General features: G+C 47.2%; 1 protein-coding gene and 1 long non-coding RNA gene across 7 annotated transcripts in view; both read right to left on the bottom strand.

The window, feature by feature from the left end:
* Positions 1 to 9,354, bottom strand: part of ANO1 (anoctamin 1) — a 77,677-nt gene extending 68,323 nt beyond the window's left edge. For 4 of the 5 annotated variants that reach the window (XM_068684583.1, XM_068684585.1, XM_068684586.1 and 1 more), the window contains exon 1: positions 9,201 to 9,354. Coding sequence is in view for 1 of the 5 variants with exons in the window: in XM_068684588.1 (XP_068540689.1) it covers positions 8,762 to 8,819 (58 nt within the window). In the remaining 4 variants the exon portion in view is untranslated. Of the gene's footprint in view, positions 1 to 8,761; positions 9,057 to 9,200 lie in introns of those variants that run through there. The other variant, XM_068684588.1, reaches the window with a different exon arrangement.
* Positions 9,355 to 11,095: 1,741 nt separating this feature from the next.
* LOC137857722 (uncharacterized) lies at positions 11,096 to 14,870 on the bottom strand. Of its 2 annotated transcripts, XR_011097253.1 has the most exons (4): positions 14,809 to 14,870; positions 14,302 to 14,411; positions 12,733 to 12,836; positions 11,096 to 11,510 (listed from the first exon to the last, which is right to left on the bottom strand). It is a non-coding gene; the product is annotated as an uncharacterized lncRNA (long non-coding RNA). The 2 variants fall into 2 exon arrangements; XR_011097252.1 differs by having other exon boundaries at positions 11,096 to 12,836.
* Positions 14,871 to 15,154: the final 284 nt, after the last annotated feature.

The following is a 15,154-nucleotide window of genomic DNA, read 5'->3' as shown; positions in this document are numbered from 1 at the left end:
CAAACAGCTGAGTGACCAAGCACGGCCCGACAGACTAAAATCCAGTTCTTAGCACAGGAGCACCCAGGACAATCTGATCCCGTTTGATCCAGGCAGACCCACACAGCTCCATTTCTCCCACTCCCACCCACACAACACATGTGGCTGTGTCCTGGGCAAGCATTACTTCTCTTATATGAGTCCATTTCAAGTGAACTAAAATTACTATTCTTGTTTTTTGCTACCTGCCAAACCCCTAAATTCAACATACTCTTTCCTGGCATATAACAAAAGTTCTGCCACAGCAAATGAAAGTGATGAGAAAGGAGGCAATGGGCTCTCCCAAAGGCTCACTGAAGGTTACGGAGTCCTTTAAGATCAGTGGGTAAAGAAATACTCTGCATTTCTAAAGGACATACAAAAGTGCTAGGACAGGGTGTCTGCGTGCAGCCTTTGCCTCTCAGCCTGGCTTCCCTACCATGTGAGCTAAAGGAGGACATGCTGAACATCCTCCCTCACAATTGTTCAGAAACAGGATCTGTTCCTATTCTGAGAGCCCAAATGTACTCTTGTGTCTTGGGGCACGCGGAATGAAATATTTCTACAAAGTGACTGAATTTGAAATACCAGCCTGCGGTAGTTGTCCTTGTAGTTGAGGTATGTCCTCATAATGTACCTGAAGCTGTTCTCTCTGGCCTTTTAGCCAGTCTCAGCTATCTGCCAAAGGGGTTATTGACAGCAATTGTAAAGAGAAATATACACTTCAAACACTTCAAAATAACACTTCAAATCCATGCCCCCACCAGTGTCAATGCTAAACCCTGGCAGACTGTTCACTTGTGGACTCAAGGAGCTGACAAACACAACCCTGCTCTGATCCCCATATCCCTAGAAACTTGTGACCTTGCAGCAGTGTACTCTGGACTCAGTACTGACAGCATCACAGAATGGTTTGGGCTGGACGAGACCCAAAAGGTGAGCCAGCTCCAACCCCCCTGCCATGGCCAGGGACACCTTCCAATAGACCAGGCTGCTCAGAACTCCCGTCTTCTTATGAAACACTTTGGTTTAACTCAGAGGAACTGCAAACATGGATCCAGGGGGAAGCTTGCTGTTTTCTGAAGCTTTGTGTCCTTTTAATTAACAGTTAAGATAGATGCACAGAAAGCTTTTGCAATATCCCACATAACAGTTCCCAGAGAAGCTTTCATGTTCAGCAAGCAGTCCCACAGCGACTCCAAGGGCAGCAGTGGGTGAAGCTAGATAAGCACGGTTACTGAGAAGAGAAGGGAAGGAAGCAAAACTACCCATAAGAAGCAATACAGACATACAAAACACACAAAAACGCGTGTATTGGCAAGATCAGAAAAGATACATGGGGGGGGGAGGGGAAGGGAAGAGCAGGGGAGTGAAGGAGGGTAAATGTTCTTTTCTACTACATAGAAGGTCAAATGTTGCATCCCAATATGCTGCATGGACTTTGAGTAGAGCTAAACTAAATGTATTTAATCATTTGAAATGAAAATTAACAATTACTAGATTCACATTCTCTGTACAACCAGTCATTCTGATAAAAGAGAACAGAAGTGGAATATTTTGATATTCACCCTGCATTATTCTGCCTGCTAGCAAGTGCACTTCTTGCACAGGACACCAAGTCAGTCCTACTAGCCATACCTACACACTGCAGTACGTGTATTCACACAATTTCAAGACAGCACAGATTGAAGTTGTCCTGTATACCTCACAAGGTGTCTTTAACATTTAACACATATTTAACGTACAGATGTGCTGCTTTGCAACAAAAAGAGGCACAACCAAACTACATTCTGGGAAGGAAGATGATGCTCAGCATGTTTTATATACAGTAGTGTTCATGTATATATGTAGTGAGATACTGCAATTTCTCACAAGTAAACAAAATTACTGTGTTATGTTACTATAGCACAGATCGGCCTTCAGTTTTAGCAGGCAATCACCACAGAAAGAAGATAATTTCCCGAAAACCCCAATAACATTAATTGATTTTCAGATCTGTTTGATGAAAATGTATGATTTGTTTGGGGCACGGTATCAGCAGCATGATGAATTGAATACATGCCCTGGGAGACTAAATGTAAAGTATGTTGCTCAAGCTGATTAAGTGACAAGTAACCATTGGTTTGGATGCCGGCCTGATCGACAGCAGGGGCAGTGCTGGGGGAATAAACTGGAGTTTCACTCAGGTTTTATTGCTTCAGGCAGTGTCTCACCTCCCTGCTGCCGGCTTCCTGTGAGAGCCCCGCGGCATCAGCCTGGAGCCAGCCCGCTCCGTCCCCGGGCTGCAGCTGCAGCTCCTGCACCTGGCTGGGAACCTGGGAAACCCAGCCCCATGTCCTCATTTGTGTCGCAGGCTCATCTCTGTTTATACTCCTGTGAGCTGAAGAATGACGATGACTAGTAGCTATATAGATAAATAAAGTATATTAAGTCACAGGAAGTAAAAAGGGAAAACCATTAATTTATTTTTAGAAACCTGTTCTTGCCATTCATCAAAAAAAAGAACATTCAAAAGTATGCAGCAAGATACAAGCATCTGGATGAGGTTTGCTGACCACATACCAGTGTTCAGACTACACACAGAAAGACATTTTCCTTCTTTAGACCAGGCTCAGTGCCAGTGCCAGAGAACACAGGATACAGACAATCATGTAGTAGTTTCCACTAGCGAGCCTGGGGAATGGGCGCCTCCACCACACACAGTACGGCTGCTCAGACATGGTCTGGTTCATCTTGTCCTTCCAGTGGCTCCACAGCTGCTAATTCCCATTGGATACACCATGGTACCCTCTGGTACATCCCATACTACTATACCCATGCCATCCATCAACAGCATTAAACACAAGGGAATAGGTCTTGAGCCTTGGGCCAGTTTCTCCATAGAAGTAAACCATGCCAATACTACACAAAAACAAATATATGCTTTAATGTGGAGCTGGATGCTTGACTCCAAAAAACCTAGCAGCAAATGCAGTACGCCCACACAACCCTTCTTTATCCTCCTATTGCTGGGTTGCCAAAATAGCATGCATACATCAGTAGAAAACCTTTTCAAGACAATAGTGCGGCAAAACAGCAAGATGAATTTAATGGTATTTGCATAAAAGCTTCCATCTTTTGCAGTCTGCAGTAGATTTCTTCTGGGCAATCATACCAGAAGCATAAAGTCATACCATATTTTGAATCCCTGCCTGCCAAAATCCGGGAAGAATCGCAAAGCACACTCATTGACATATCTTGCGGTACATCGCCAGCCAAGATGCTATACTACAAATGAGCAGACATAAATAACAGCACAGGTTTTTTTCTTTGATTGTTAACACTGCACTGGACCCCTTTCTGCCACTTTTTTTTACACCAAAGAGTAAAAAGCTAAAATTTTGAGTGATGCTTCCTTCACCCCAGAACTTCCACCTTGGCTCCTGTTACTCTTCTTTAGAGCAACCACCGAACTCCCACAGCATCATGTTTCAAAAGAAGAATTCTCAAGTGAGCTCAGAAGACTCAATGTTCATGACTTTCACCTCCAGGATGTTGCTGAAGTCAGTAACTGCTCACTTTCCCTATTTACTTTTTCAAAATGCATCCTGAATGTGCACTGGAAACATAATTCAATTGCCCTTTTTTTTTTTTTTTTTTTTTTTTTTTTTAATAACTGAGTGTTGTAAAACATGTTTTTCTCTCCCTGGACAGTTTTCCATGGTGAACCTTCCTTATCAACACACGGATGCCTACTGCATATTCCAAGTTTGTTCTGCAAGCAGGACATCAGCTGACGTCAATGAAGATGTACAAGAGGCAACAAATATTTGCAATGTGTTTAGAAAACAAAGTTCTTTCTCCTCTGTATACCCATCAAGTTTCCCCCTAAGCAGGATACAAATAGCAGGTGAGGTGAGACAGCAGGACCAGGAACCAGAAGCATAACTTGTTACAAGAACTTGTAACCACTGATGCCAAGATATAAGTTAAATAGTTTATAAAATGTAAAAAGAGCAGTTAATGCCTGTAAAGTACTTAACCTTCTCATAACAGATTTCATATTTTTAAACTCCCTCAGAACACTTACAATCATGAATAAAAAGTCATAGGTGCATGCCAGTTCACCAAAAAAGAGGTTACGTCTTCTGGACTGCAGTCGGAGAGGACAAATTCAGTGATTAAGTATATTATTAATATTCCTCTCATAGGAGAAAAAACGCACAAACAGGCTCTAGCACAGACGCAGAGCTGCCAAGAACAAATCAGGTATGCAGATAAGACAAGCAGGCAAAGATACTGCAAGGAGATGGCATGGGATCTAGCGGTACTGCTATCTTTTCATCGGGTCAAGTCTGGAAATAGTTTTTGTAGTGTCTGGAAGAACGGACTGCCAGGAGAAGGCTCCGAGAGAGGAACTGGGGGAGCTGGAAGAAGAGGTAAAACAGCGGCACATGGGGCAGCAGGGGGGGGCAGCGCAGCTTTGAGGACAAGCCACCACAGGCAGCAAAGCAAGTTGGCGTGGCAGAGCAGGACATGGGGTGAGCAAGGAGCAGGGATGCCATCGGAGATAGAGCTCAGCTGTCCTCGGATAGCGGCTGGAGGAAGGCGAGGGGGCACGGGGACGGGCTTGCCTCCCACCGGGATGCGGCACTGCTCTCAGAAGTAAAGGGGCGAGGGATAGGAAACCAAAGGCTAAGCCAAATAAATACAAATCTGCTTCCCTTGGCAGCATGCAGGCTGGGGGCTGTGACTAATGCAGCTCAGCGCGGGCAGATTTGCTTCCTGCGCCTGCAGGGCAGGTCAGCGGTCTCTAACAGGCCTGCGTGGGCCATAAATTACCTCTTGGTGACAACCAAGGCACCGCTGCCTTTTTGCTCTTCAAAGTACTGTAAAAAAGCTGCACACCACCACTGACATCACCCCGCTCCGTGACTTCGATCCAGCAGCTGGCATGGGGTGACTTTGCACCGCTGAGCCTAGCGGTGTGAGGGGTCCCACCACGGCACGCAGGCTGCCCGGTCCCCAAAGCTGCTCACTTGTGCTGCCACTCCTGGGGGTCGACTCTACCTGCGAGGGAGCTGTGAGCCCTGCTGTAATGTGAAGCCTCGCAGCTAATGTGGGTGAGGTTGGGAAGGCAAATAATCCCTTACCAGCACCCTCCGTTCCCAGAGGAGTTGCTCTGTGACCTCTGAAAGCAAGCAGAACTATTTCACCCCTAACTGGGCTCATGTACTAAAACACTGTGGTGTATGCAGAGGTACTTTATCAGAATCCTTGACAGTGATCCCAAGAAATAAGAAAAGAAGTGGTGGCTTCTGTTCACAGAGCTCACCGGGCAGATGGTTCACCTGTACAGTGACCGAACTACGTGAAGTGAAGTGCTCCAGACTCCCAGTGCCATGCCGAAGGATGGGGCTGGGTGCTTTGAGCAGCCCCTTCTCTGAAGCCTCTCAGTGCCTGCCCAGATCTCCTCACCCCACTGCAGCACACGGAGCCAGCACGTAGGGCTCAGCCCTTTGACAGCATGGTGAACGGATGGACAGGAGCCTCAGTACCAGGAGCAGGGTGCTGAGCCCCTTGCAAAGGCTCTCTGGAGCCCTCCCTGTGTGGCAGCGGGGAAAGCCGGCTATTTAGTGCTGCCTCCTGGACCAGGCGGGGGCCAGCGGGTGGCTTGCTGGGGACCCAACTGTGAAAGATGCCAAGTGTACCCCAGTGGGTGCTGCGCATCCCCACTAACACTAAAACAGGGGGCAGAGATGAAAAAGTTCAGCAGCCCTCAGCTTTTCACACAGTAAAGTCCTGAAATCTGTCCTGTCCGCCAGTCCCCACTGCTCTTCCCTCTCCCCAAAGTGATGCTAATTTAAAGCAAACCGGATTTTCCAACCACAGCACGTCCCCAAGCATTTCCTTTTCTCAAAATCACCAAAAGCCAAAGGGTACAATTAAAGTCAAAAGGGATATTTTTCCCTCCTCAATGCCAATAAACACTGTTACTTCCCAGGGTCACCCTCCTGCCTTCTGTTTTGGCACCCTACTTTGGCACCACGTTGCACATCCCAACCACACAAGTGTGACCTCCCCAGCGCCTGCACTCATCCACAGAAATTAATAAGTTATTAGTACAAATTAAAATATTAAGTTAATGATGTGCGTGACTGCGAGTTACAGAGCTGGAAAAGAAGTCCTAATTAAATCAATACGGTTATTAGTCCCTTGTCATCTCTGATTAATTATTAGCTTAATATGCTTCATCATTTTCACTGGTAATGGAAATAGCTGCAGTGCTACCACGGGAAGCTGGGCGATGCATAGGAGAAGCTATGGAGCTGTGCTGGAAGTCCCTGCTCAGAGGCGATGTCTCACGAAGAAAAAAAGAGGAAAATGCTTCACTTTTTGGGACAATCGCATGACTACATCAAAAATCCCATTGTTTTTCAAAGGGATCAAGTGTTCACTCGGGAAATTTTTAACTGCTGAAATGCAGGGAGCGAAGATGTGCCTGCTGATGCCACACTGCGTCGTGAGCACCAGTCCCAGCGCCTCCGCACCCTCCCTGCTATGTCCCAGGCTATGTCCGTGGCCCTTCCAGCAGCCAGCATGTCAGTACCTTTCCCCAGCCCACCCCAATTTTGACCCTGTCCCCTTCATCATCACACATACTCCCTGACACAGGATGTGAGGAAGGAACTAGCATCAAATAAGCTGGGAGACATCAACAGTGATGTCTGGGTCTATAGGGCAGGGATGTAGCCAAGCACACCTGCCCTTTCATGCCACCAATAGAGCCAAAAATAATGTACCAAGGTTACTGTGGCCAATTATTGCTAGCGAAATGCAAAACAGTGTTTTGGCTGCAGCTAACTCCAAGTATTTATCTGGAGAAAGGGGGCTACGGACTCCCCTCCACCTTCCTCTCTTCTGTCACCCTCCCACTGACTCCAGCTTTTCCCCAGCTCCTCATTCCATCAGGTTTCCTCAGCTGTCTGCAGCAGGGCTTTCTGAGTATAAAGACCATGTAAAAACATCAAGGATGGGTGTCCACATGCCTCTCCAGCAATACATGCAAAATTTGCCCAAGAACTAGTTGGGACTAATTGATTGTACTGCAATGCATGGATCCATTATGTAATTAGACAGGAGTTTCATCTTATAAATGGCTTTTACAAACAAGCTTTTTTGGATACGTTATCAACAGAAAAACAAATACACGCTTCCGAGAACAAAACTGCTCCTTGAACTTACTAATGAAGCTGGTACACAGTGTTTGTGCTGCTAATAGGTGATTCAGTAAATTAAATAGAGAATTTCACTGCAAAGCATTCTGTAAAGTTTCTCGCAGATAAAACGTCACTCCAACAACTTCTCAGGACTCCTGTCCTATCGCCGTGATTGCCTCATGATAAATTGCCACCTGCCCCATGAGTAATGGTAGAGCTTTCTAGTGCCATTTCTATCTTTCAGCCCTCTTGCTGATACCTCCCTTAATGTACTGCGATAACACCTCAGCACCTTGGGCTTTCCCGGCTCTCAATTTCAGAATCTACCCTATGGTCAGCTTTGAAGAGTTCAAATTCCTTAATTTAACTAATAAGTTAACATGGGACAGGCAGTGGCAGTCAGAAGCCCCGTCCCCGGTACAGAGATACAAAACCCAGCTGTTTCATGTCAGACATTAAAGAAATAGTTCTCTTTTCATTCTGAGCACTCTGGCTACCCTATGGTTTGATGAGTGTACAGCATTTCTTTTAGAAGTGGGCTGAAGTCCAGTTAAATATTTGGCCATTTAATGAGTAGACTCTAGGATAACGGTTTTCATGGGAATCCAAAAAAGAGGGAGTAAAGAAAAGGGCTCCCCGTGCTATTCTTAGCTGCAAATAGTTAGATTTGGAATTTTGATTGTAAAGCATGGAATTTATAAATGGTGCCATGCTAAATTTACTTCATTTGTATACAATTCAGCTGGATAATCAAGTGTGTTACAGCATGTTCCTGGTTAGCATCTCAGTTCTAGTTTTATAGTCTCTAAACTAGTAGAAAAATGTGTTCAGTAAATAGCGCTTGTAAAAATCTGTGTTCCAATGCACGTGAAGATTTTATATACACAGTCCGTGTGCGTGAAGATTTTATATAAATGCATATGTGGGTGCACATGCATGCACGCAGACACCGAGCTGTGATTTATTTCTAGAGGGAAGCCAAGGAAATTCCCACCCCCTACCATTTAAACGATCTGCTCTTTGGCTCTAAACATTCTGTAACTTCTCAGCCAAGGAATGTATTTTCCCTTTCCAATATATATAATTTATTTTGCTGCACACATTAGTTAATGATAGAGATACACGATTTAGCCAGTTCTGTAAAAACATTACTGACAACCTGAGACAGACCCGTTTCAGTTGGTTAAGACCTTTCTTTGCCGGTCTTCCACGGCACAGTGTGAATTAAGAGCAATCATCAAATCGAGGATTTATCTCATCTACTTCGCATCCCAGCAGTTTTTCATAATTAGACTGGCATCCCGGGGCCAGATGAGCTTTTAATTGCTACATGAATGTAGGTAAAGGGGACTTTATGCTGTTCTACGCTTTCGGGGGTCGGGGCGGGGAGACAGCTATCTTACTTCCCTGCTACTTGGCTGAGGTTACTCCGGGATTTGTAACCCCCGCTCCCCTCCGAAAGGCTGTCGAGAGATGGGCAGCGGGGCGTCCCGTTCCCCACGGCCCCCCGGGTTCCCTACACCCCGTCCCCGCCGCGGACTTACGTGGTCCCCAGGGCGCGGCGGCCGGCAGCCTGCGCAGGTGGATCTCATCCTTATCCATCGCCCGCCGAGCCCCGCAGCCCAGCTGCCGCTTGGTACCAAACTCAACTTCCCAGGCTCCCTCCTCTTCTTCCTCCTCCTCCTCCCTCTATTTTTTTTTTCCCCCCTTTCCTCCCCCCTCCCTCTCTTTTTTTGCGGGCAGGGCTCGCTCCCCCGCCGAGCGGCACCGCAGGGCGCAGCGCCCCCCGGCCGCCTTTAAATACGGGCGGCGGGAGCGCGGCGCGGCCCTCCGCGGGGTGGGAGCGGCGGGGAGGGAGCCGGCCGGCCCTCCAGCCGGCCCTCCAGCCCTCCGGCCGGCCTCCAGCCCTCCGGCACCCCGCCTCACACCGCCGCCGCCGCTCTGCTGCCTCCCCGCTCCGCCCGCGCAGGGCTCCGCGCCTACCTGCGGAGCGGCCGCCGCTGCCGCCCTGACCTTGGGCACCGGGCGCCGGAGCGACGGCGGCAGCTGCTGGCGGTGCTGCCGGTGCCGGTCGTGCTCCTGCTGCTCCTGCTCCTGCTGCTGCTGCTGCTGCGGCCGGGCGGGGGCAGCGCGGCCGCCAAAGGTCAGCGCGCCCCGGGCGCGGCGCTGGGGGAGTCCCCGGGGCTGAGCCCCGCGCCCCTGCGCTGCCTGAAGCGGAGCTGGGTACACCCACCCCGGCCCCTTTCTTACCGTGGTAAAAGCTCGTGCGCTTTGCTGTTAGGAAAAAAAAAGGGGGGGAGAAAAAGTATGGCTCGGTGTCCTGCCAAAGAGATGCCGTCATTTGGGGCTGCCGCGCTGACAGGTCTCCCCCCGCCCAAGGCACAGCTGGGTCTCTCCCCAGCTCGCTCCCGCGCCCCTTCCCACTGCCCCACGTGTGGTGCCATTCACCTCCGTCTGTCCGTGCTCATACAGCCGCACGGGACGCCTTTCTCGGGGGGACAGCACCTGCTGGCAGCATCCAGCTGCCTCCCCTCCCCAGACCCAGCGTGCAAGGGGCGTTGGGAATATCACAGTACACACCAGCAAACTTGGGACCTCACAAAATACCATCTTCCTACTCTTCATTTATTTATTTACTTATTTATTTTTAAGTGCGGGGTGTAGAATAGCTGCCACTCACTTTTTACACCTCTGGCTGGATAGCCACGGGATTTGCACAAGACCAGGAAAAATCCCAGATCCCAGACTTCTTCATCTCCCAGGGCACAAACCCCTTGGCATCTACCAGCGCTGTGCTCCCGCTCGCTGAGGCAGCCCCAGAAGGGACATGGCTGAGCCACATCTTGCTGATGGTTCTCTGACCCAGGCTACAAAAGAGCTGTGCTGGCCTGTGGGGCCGAGCAATCTCTTCTTGCCTTCCTGAGAAAGGAGCCCCTGGGGGGCTGCACAAGGCACAACCGGGACTGGACACAGCTCCTGCTCAGGCTGCAGTCCTCGATCCACTCTCTACTCTCCTTTGTTACCCAAAACGTAGCAGGTTGCAGCTCCAGTATCTCCATGGGACTGCATTTTTCAAGTTGTGAAATAATCTTTCCTGGGAATGTTGGAGATTTGACATGACAGGTAGAAAACACGCTGAGATAAACACATAAACAAGGGAATTTACATGTATAGATTTCTTCTTCATGGGCTATAATCCCCAGAGGCTCTGAAGCCAAGCCAGGATGCTTTTAGTCTAGATTTCACATCTTTTTACTCCTTCTTAACTTTTGTGCTTTTTTGAGAAAGTATGGATTTAGACTATTTTTAAAATGCGCTTTACTCATTTTATTATTAGCAGAAGAGCAGATGAGTGAATCGTGTTGTATGAAGCCTCACTTACTGGCTTGCTTAACTGGAGATCAAAGGCATTTGAGAGAGTGCTCTTTTTCCTTTGCTTACAATTAATTTATTTTGGATGGAGATTTGCAGCAGAACCAAATGTGGGCACAAGCCCAACATATATATTTGTCTTATGAACGTGAAACACAAAGAAAGCTGGAAACAATACTGGATTCCACCATCCTATCTCCCAATGATCCCAGGCTCTGTCAGCAGCCACTGGCTACAGCTGGGCTAGGAACCCAGCCTGGACACACACCTCAGGGCCGGCACAGCAGGCTTTGGTCATGGAGCCCGCATCCTCATCAGAAAGTGGCCTTTTCTTCCCACCACTCTCCACTGCAAGCCCAGCCAAAGGCAGACCAGCTGATCAATGACCTCATTTAGTAACAGGGTTTAAGGAGCATTTCAGAAATTAAATTTATACTTCAGCCACATGCATGGAGGAAAAAAAAAAAAAAAGCAGTAGACCTAACACTACTGCCTCACTCCAGGTGTTTATGTGTTAATGATCATTTACTGTCTAAAAAGCATCCTGAAAATCAAAACACAGTGATTGCCAGCCCTTAGTTTAGAAGGTCCTGGGCTGGTCTGGCACAGATTTGCATGGAAAGGGACAACTTCCATGTGTTGCAGAGGCTGCACCACAGCCAGCTGTACTACCAGGCAAGAGAATTTTCCTTCCCACTCCCATGGAGAAGCTCAAGCAGGTCCTTTGAATGCTTTGGAGAAGCCCATGGCTGGACACGCTGCAAGGAGAAAGGGGAAGCCTCCTTGGATGGAGGCTGCCCAATGTCCATTCCTCCAGATGTCCACACACTGTGTCATGGACCTGCCACGAATCCCTGGGCTCCTCCCTGTGCAGCGCAGGGGTGTCGGCATTGGACTGACATCAGTTGGACCACTCCTTCACTGGAGGTGACAATCAAGCAGTGGGACCACTCAGACCGTGTGCGAGAGCAGAGGAAACACGATTTGTCTTCTCAAGAGCCCCATGAGCTAAAATAGGCTGCTGGGCTGATAGGAGACAGAGGCTCCAGCTACAGTTTTCTTCCTTAGCGTGTGATAAACCCATTGTGCCATCTCAACACATACTTGTGAGAAGGATGGCAAAGAGACGGAGGATCTACTTGTCTATGCAGTAAAACAAAAATTCTTTCTTAACAATTAGGAAGGAGACAGTGCTACTTGGCACCCACACCTATAGTAAGTGCATTTGCTGGAAATATTTATAGTTTGCTCCTGCAGAATGTACTGTGTACCTTCATAACAATAATAATTCAGTTCTCACCTCCTGTGATCCGGAGACAAGCAAAGGCTCCGGGTGCTTGTTCACTGGAGAAATGCTTGTGCGTAACACCAGCCCTGCCGGCCCAAATGGCAGCCCACCAGCCCCTCTCTGCCTCCAAACTATTTTTGTGTACTCTTACACCTTTGCAGGGCGCGCAGTGAAGGCAGGGAAATGCTCCAGCTCTCCTTTCGGCTGGAGCACCCGGAGATAAGAGCCCACATCCCTGGCAGCCGCCTGAAACGGCGCGAGCACAATCACATGATGGTGGAAAAAGCTCCTGCACCAGCGTACCCTTGCCCCTTGCCTTTTGCACCCTACACAGCATGATCCCTGCCCGTCATCCACACGTACAAGAGAAAAAAACACGTTAATGGACGTGCTGTGGGTGTGGTAGAGAATGAGGTTCTGGAGAGCCCTAAAATCACAGGCAAGGCGGAAAAGGGGGAACGATGAGTCATACTATAAAAGCTAAGGCATACCCAGAGAAATTAGCAGGTGGCAAGGTTAAGACAATCAGGAGGTAGTATTTTTTCCATCTAACATATTGAGTGCATAGTGTTATTACATAAATTATTCAATAACATTAAATACAGCAAAACTATGGATGCCAAGCATTGTGAGATTTTCATGCAGTACAAGTGTGGCCAGAAGCATAGCTTTTTTTTTTTTTTTTCCTTTTCTGAAGGATGTGAAACATTCATGAAAAATAGGTTCAGTGGTGTCTACTGTACAAAGCAGTCTGGATATAATTTTCAGCTGTGTAAGCTCTTAAGCCCCTGGTTGTTGGAAAGGCATTTGTGGGGAAGGATGTTCTGTTTCTTATCTCCTTTCCGTGCTACTTACCATTGACAGACACTGGGTCCTGGGCTGGATGGACCTCGGATCTGACAGAGTATGGCAAGTCTCTTGTCTATGTAACGCTTTGCCTTTATATAGAGCTCATGTACCTAAAACACAAATAATTTGTTATGATCTCGTTTAAGTCAGACATAGTTGTGTTGGAATTAAGCAAATACTGCTAAACCATTATTTTATCAATGCCTCAATCTTCCTAGTGCTTCTGTACATGTTTATATTAAACGTTATATTCAATACTCCCGGCTTTTTGTTTTAACATTTTGCCAAAGGTGAGTGAGAACAGTATTACAGTTTGTAAGTGGTAACATCTAGTATGCCAAATGTATGGTCAAATCTGAATGCAGTTTAAGGACTGAATTAAACAATATGTCTGTAGCAGAAGTCATCCACTACATCATAGCTTTTTGCCTATGCCAACAGCAGAAGCACATTCAGGGTCCCCACACATTCCCTAAGTCAAGAATATACATTTGGGATGACCGATTCCTGCAATTTTAGACAATATGAGCAAAATGAAAAATTAAGTTCTTCTGCACAAGAGCAGAAAAAACTTCTAGACAAAACACCCTGCTTCTGCATGTGAGAACTACTCCCTTTGCCATTTCCCCATGAAATGCTTTCACTAGTTGCTCTTAGCCATTATGGATACACGCAGGGTTTTCCCATTAATGCTGCTGGAGTTTCCAAGTGTCATTTTACAAAAGTTTGAGGAACCTCCCACTGCTTCCCTCTGCAATTTACAGTTGGAGGCAACACCACCCAAGATCCTGGCCAGGACTTTGAAATTAAATTAGAAGATGCTGTAAACCGTGTTCACAGAAACAGCAAGGGAAAAGATTTGATTCAGACCATGTGAGTCACAGTTGGTCTCAAATTCTCCCCTTGCTACTGATGGAAGGAAATTATGACAGCTGTGGCACTATCCCAGCTGCACTGCCCGAAGGGGTGGGGAAGTGAAGCAGAGCCCACTCCATTTTCTTTAACCCTTTGTCTTTGGGTTCAGTCCATCTCTATCCCAAGAGAGATTCAAATGGACTCAAGCTACTCCTGATCTGAGTTTTCCTGGTTCATTTTTATGAGATCTCCATCATCTTTTTTAAGCTTCCGGGGAATCTAGTGCTGTACATATAATGATCCTTGCATCAGTTTCTCATCTCCATCCCTTTCTCTGTAGCACAAGTCCATCGATCCATAGCCATTTGCAATAGACGTGAAAATGTACATTCCCTTCTCTTTGATCTCTGTGGCTAACAGTTAACAGCAGCTATTGATTACCTTCTTGAACTGAAGCTTGAAGTAACTGATATAGGAAGATTAAGAAGAATTTTCATGGATCTTTCTTGTTTTCCTTTTTGTGGTGTACAGTCCAAAGCAAAAGAATCAGCCTAAAATGTTTTTGTGCAATCTGCAGTTGCATGCTATGACCTGCCTCAATATCTTTGGTCTTAAGCAACGAAGTTTAAAAAAAAAAGGTAGAAAATTGCTTCCTAGAAGTGAGTCTCATAGCTTAACTGCCATTTGAATCATACAGAGGAAGAAGGGTGACATATTTACCTGTGACTCGACAGGTCACTCTACATTTATAGGAGCCAGCATCTCCCTTGACATGCATTTAGTATTTGTGATCCACTCCAACTTCTGTGAGCCTGCCACAGTTGTACCATCTGTAGAGGAAGCAGCAAAGTATTTTTTTTTCTTTTGAGATACAATGAGACACTTAACAATGATTCGAACTAACACTCTTTAAGTAGCTTGGACACTAGAAGACCATAGCTCCTGTGTTATTCAAGACATCTACAGGGCAGAGAAGCAGTAGAAGTAGTACCCTGCATAGGCTGATGGCCCACTACAAGGCACATTTTTGACATTATGTCATTATGTTATAACAATGAGAGCTCAGAGATCTGATAATGCTTCCAGAAGGACCTGCTGCTGCTTCCAGCCCCTCCTCACAGCCACCTGCCCTCCCAGGGCTCCTCTCACAACTCCATGAGGCACTTACTCCCTGGAGGAACAGCGATTGCCCCTATAGTCCTGGTATCTGTGCCCCCCAGCACTCACCTCCCAGGCAGCCAGGAGCCCAGACCAACTTCCCCTTCCTGCAGCCAGCCCAGGTGCCACAGCTGGGAGGATGCTGGGGCCTCCGTTAGCTCTGCCCCAGCTGCAGCCATTGCTGTGTACCTGATCCCATCACAAGAGTGTTTTATGCTGTGGCAACTGGTAATTTAAGACCATTATTTTACAGCAATACTTCACAAAAAGTAGTAGGTTAGGACTTGCGTGAATGAGTTAAAAGCCATTATAACAGTACCAGGTCATATACAACATTTGGATAACATTATCACAGAATCACAGAGTTTCTAGGTTGGAAAAGACCTCAAGATCATCGAGTCCAACCTCTGACCTA

The sequence above is a fragment of the Anas acuta genome, chromosome 5 (genome assembly GCF_963932015.1).
Source record: "Anas acuta chromosome 5, bAnaAcu1.1, whole genome shotgun sequence".
NCBI classification, from domain to species: domain Eukaryota; kingdom Metazoa; phylum Chordata; class Aves; order Anseriformes; family Anatidae; genus Anas; species Anas acuta.
Note: the sequence above shows the minus strand (reverse complement) of the source record. Positions and strands in the feature narration are given on the sequence as shown.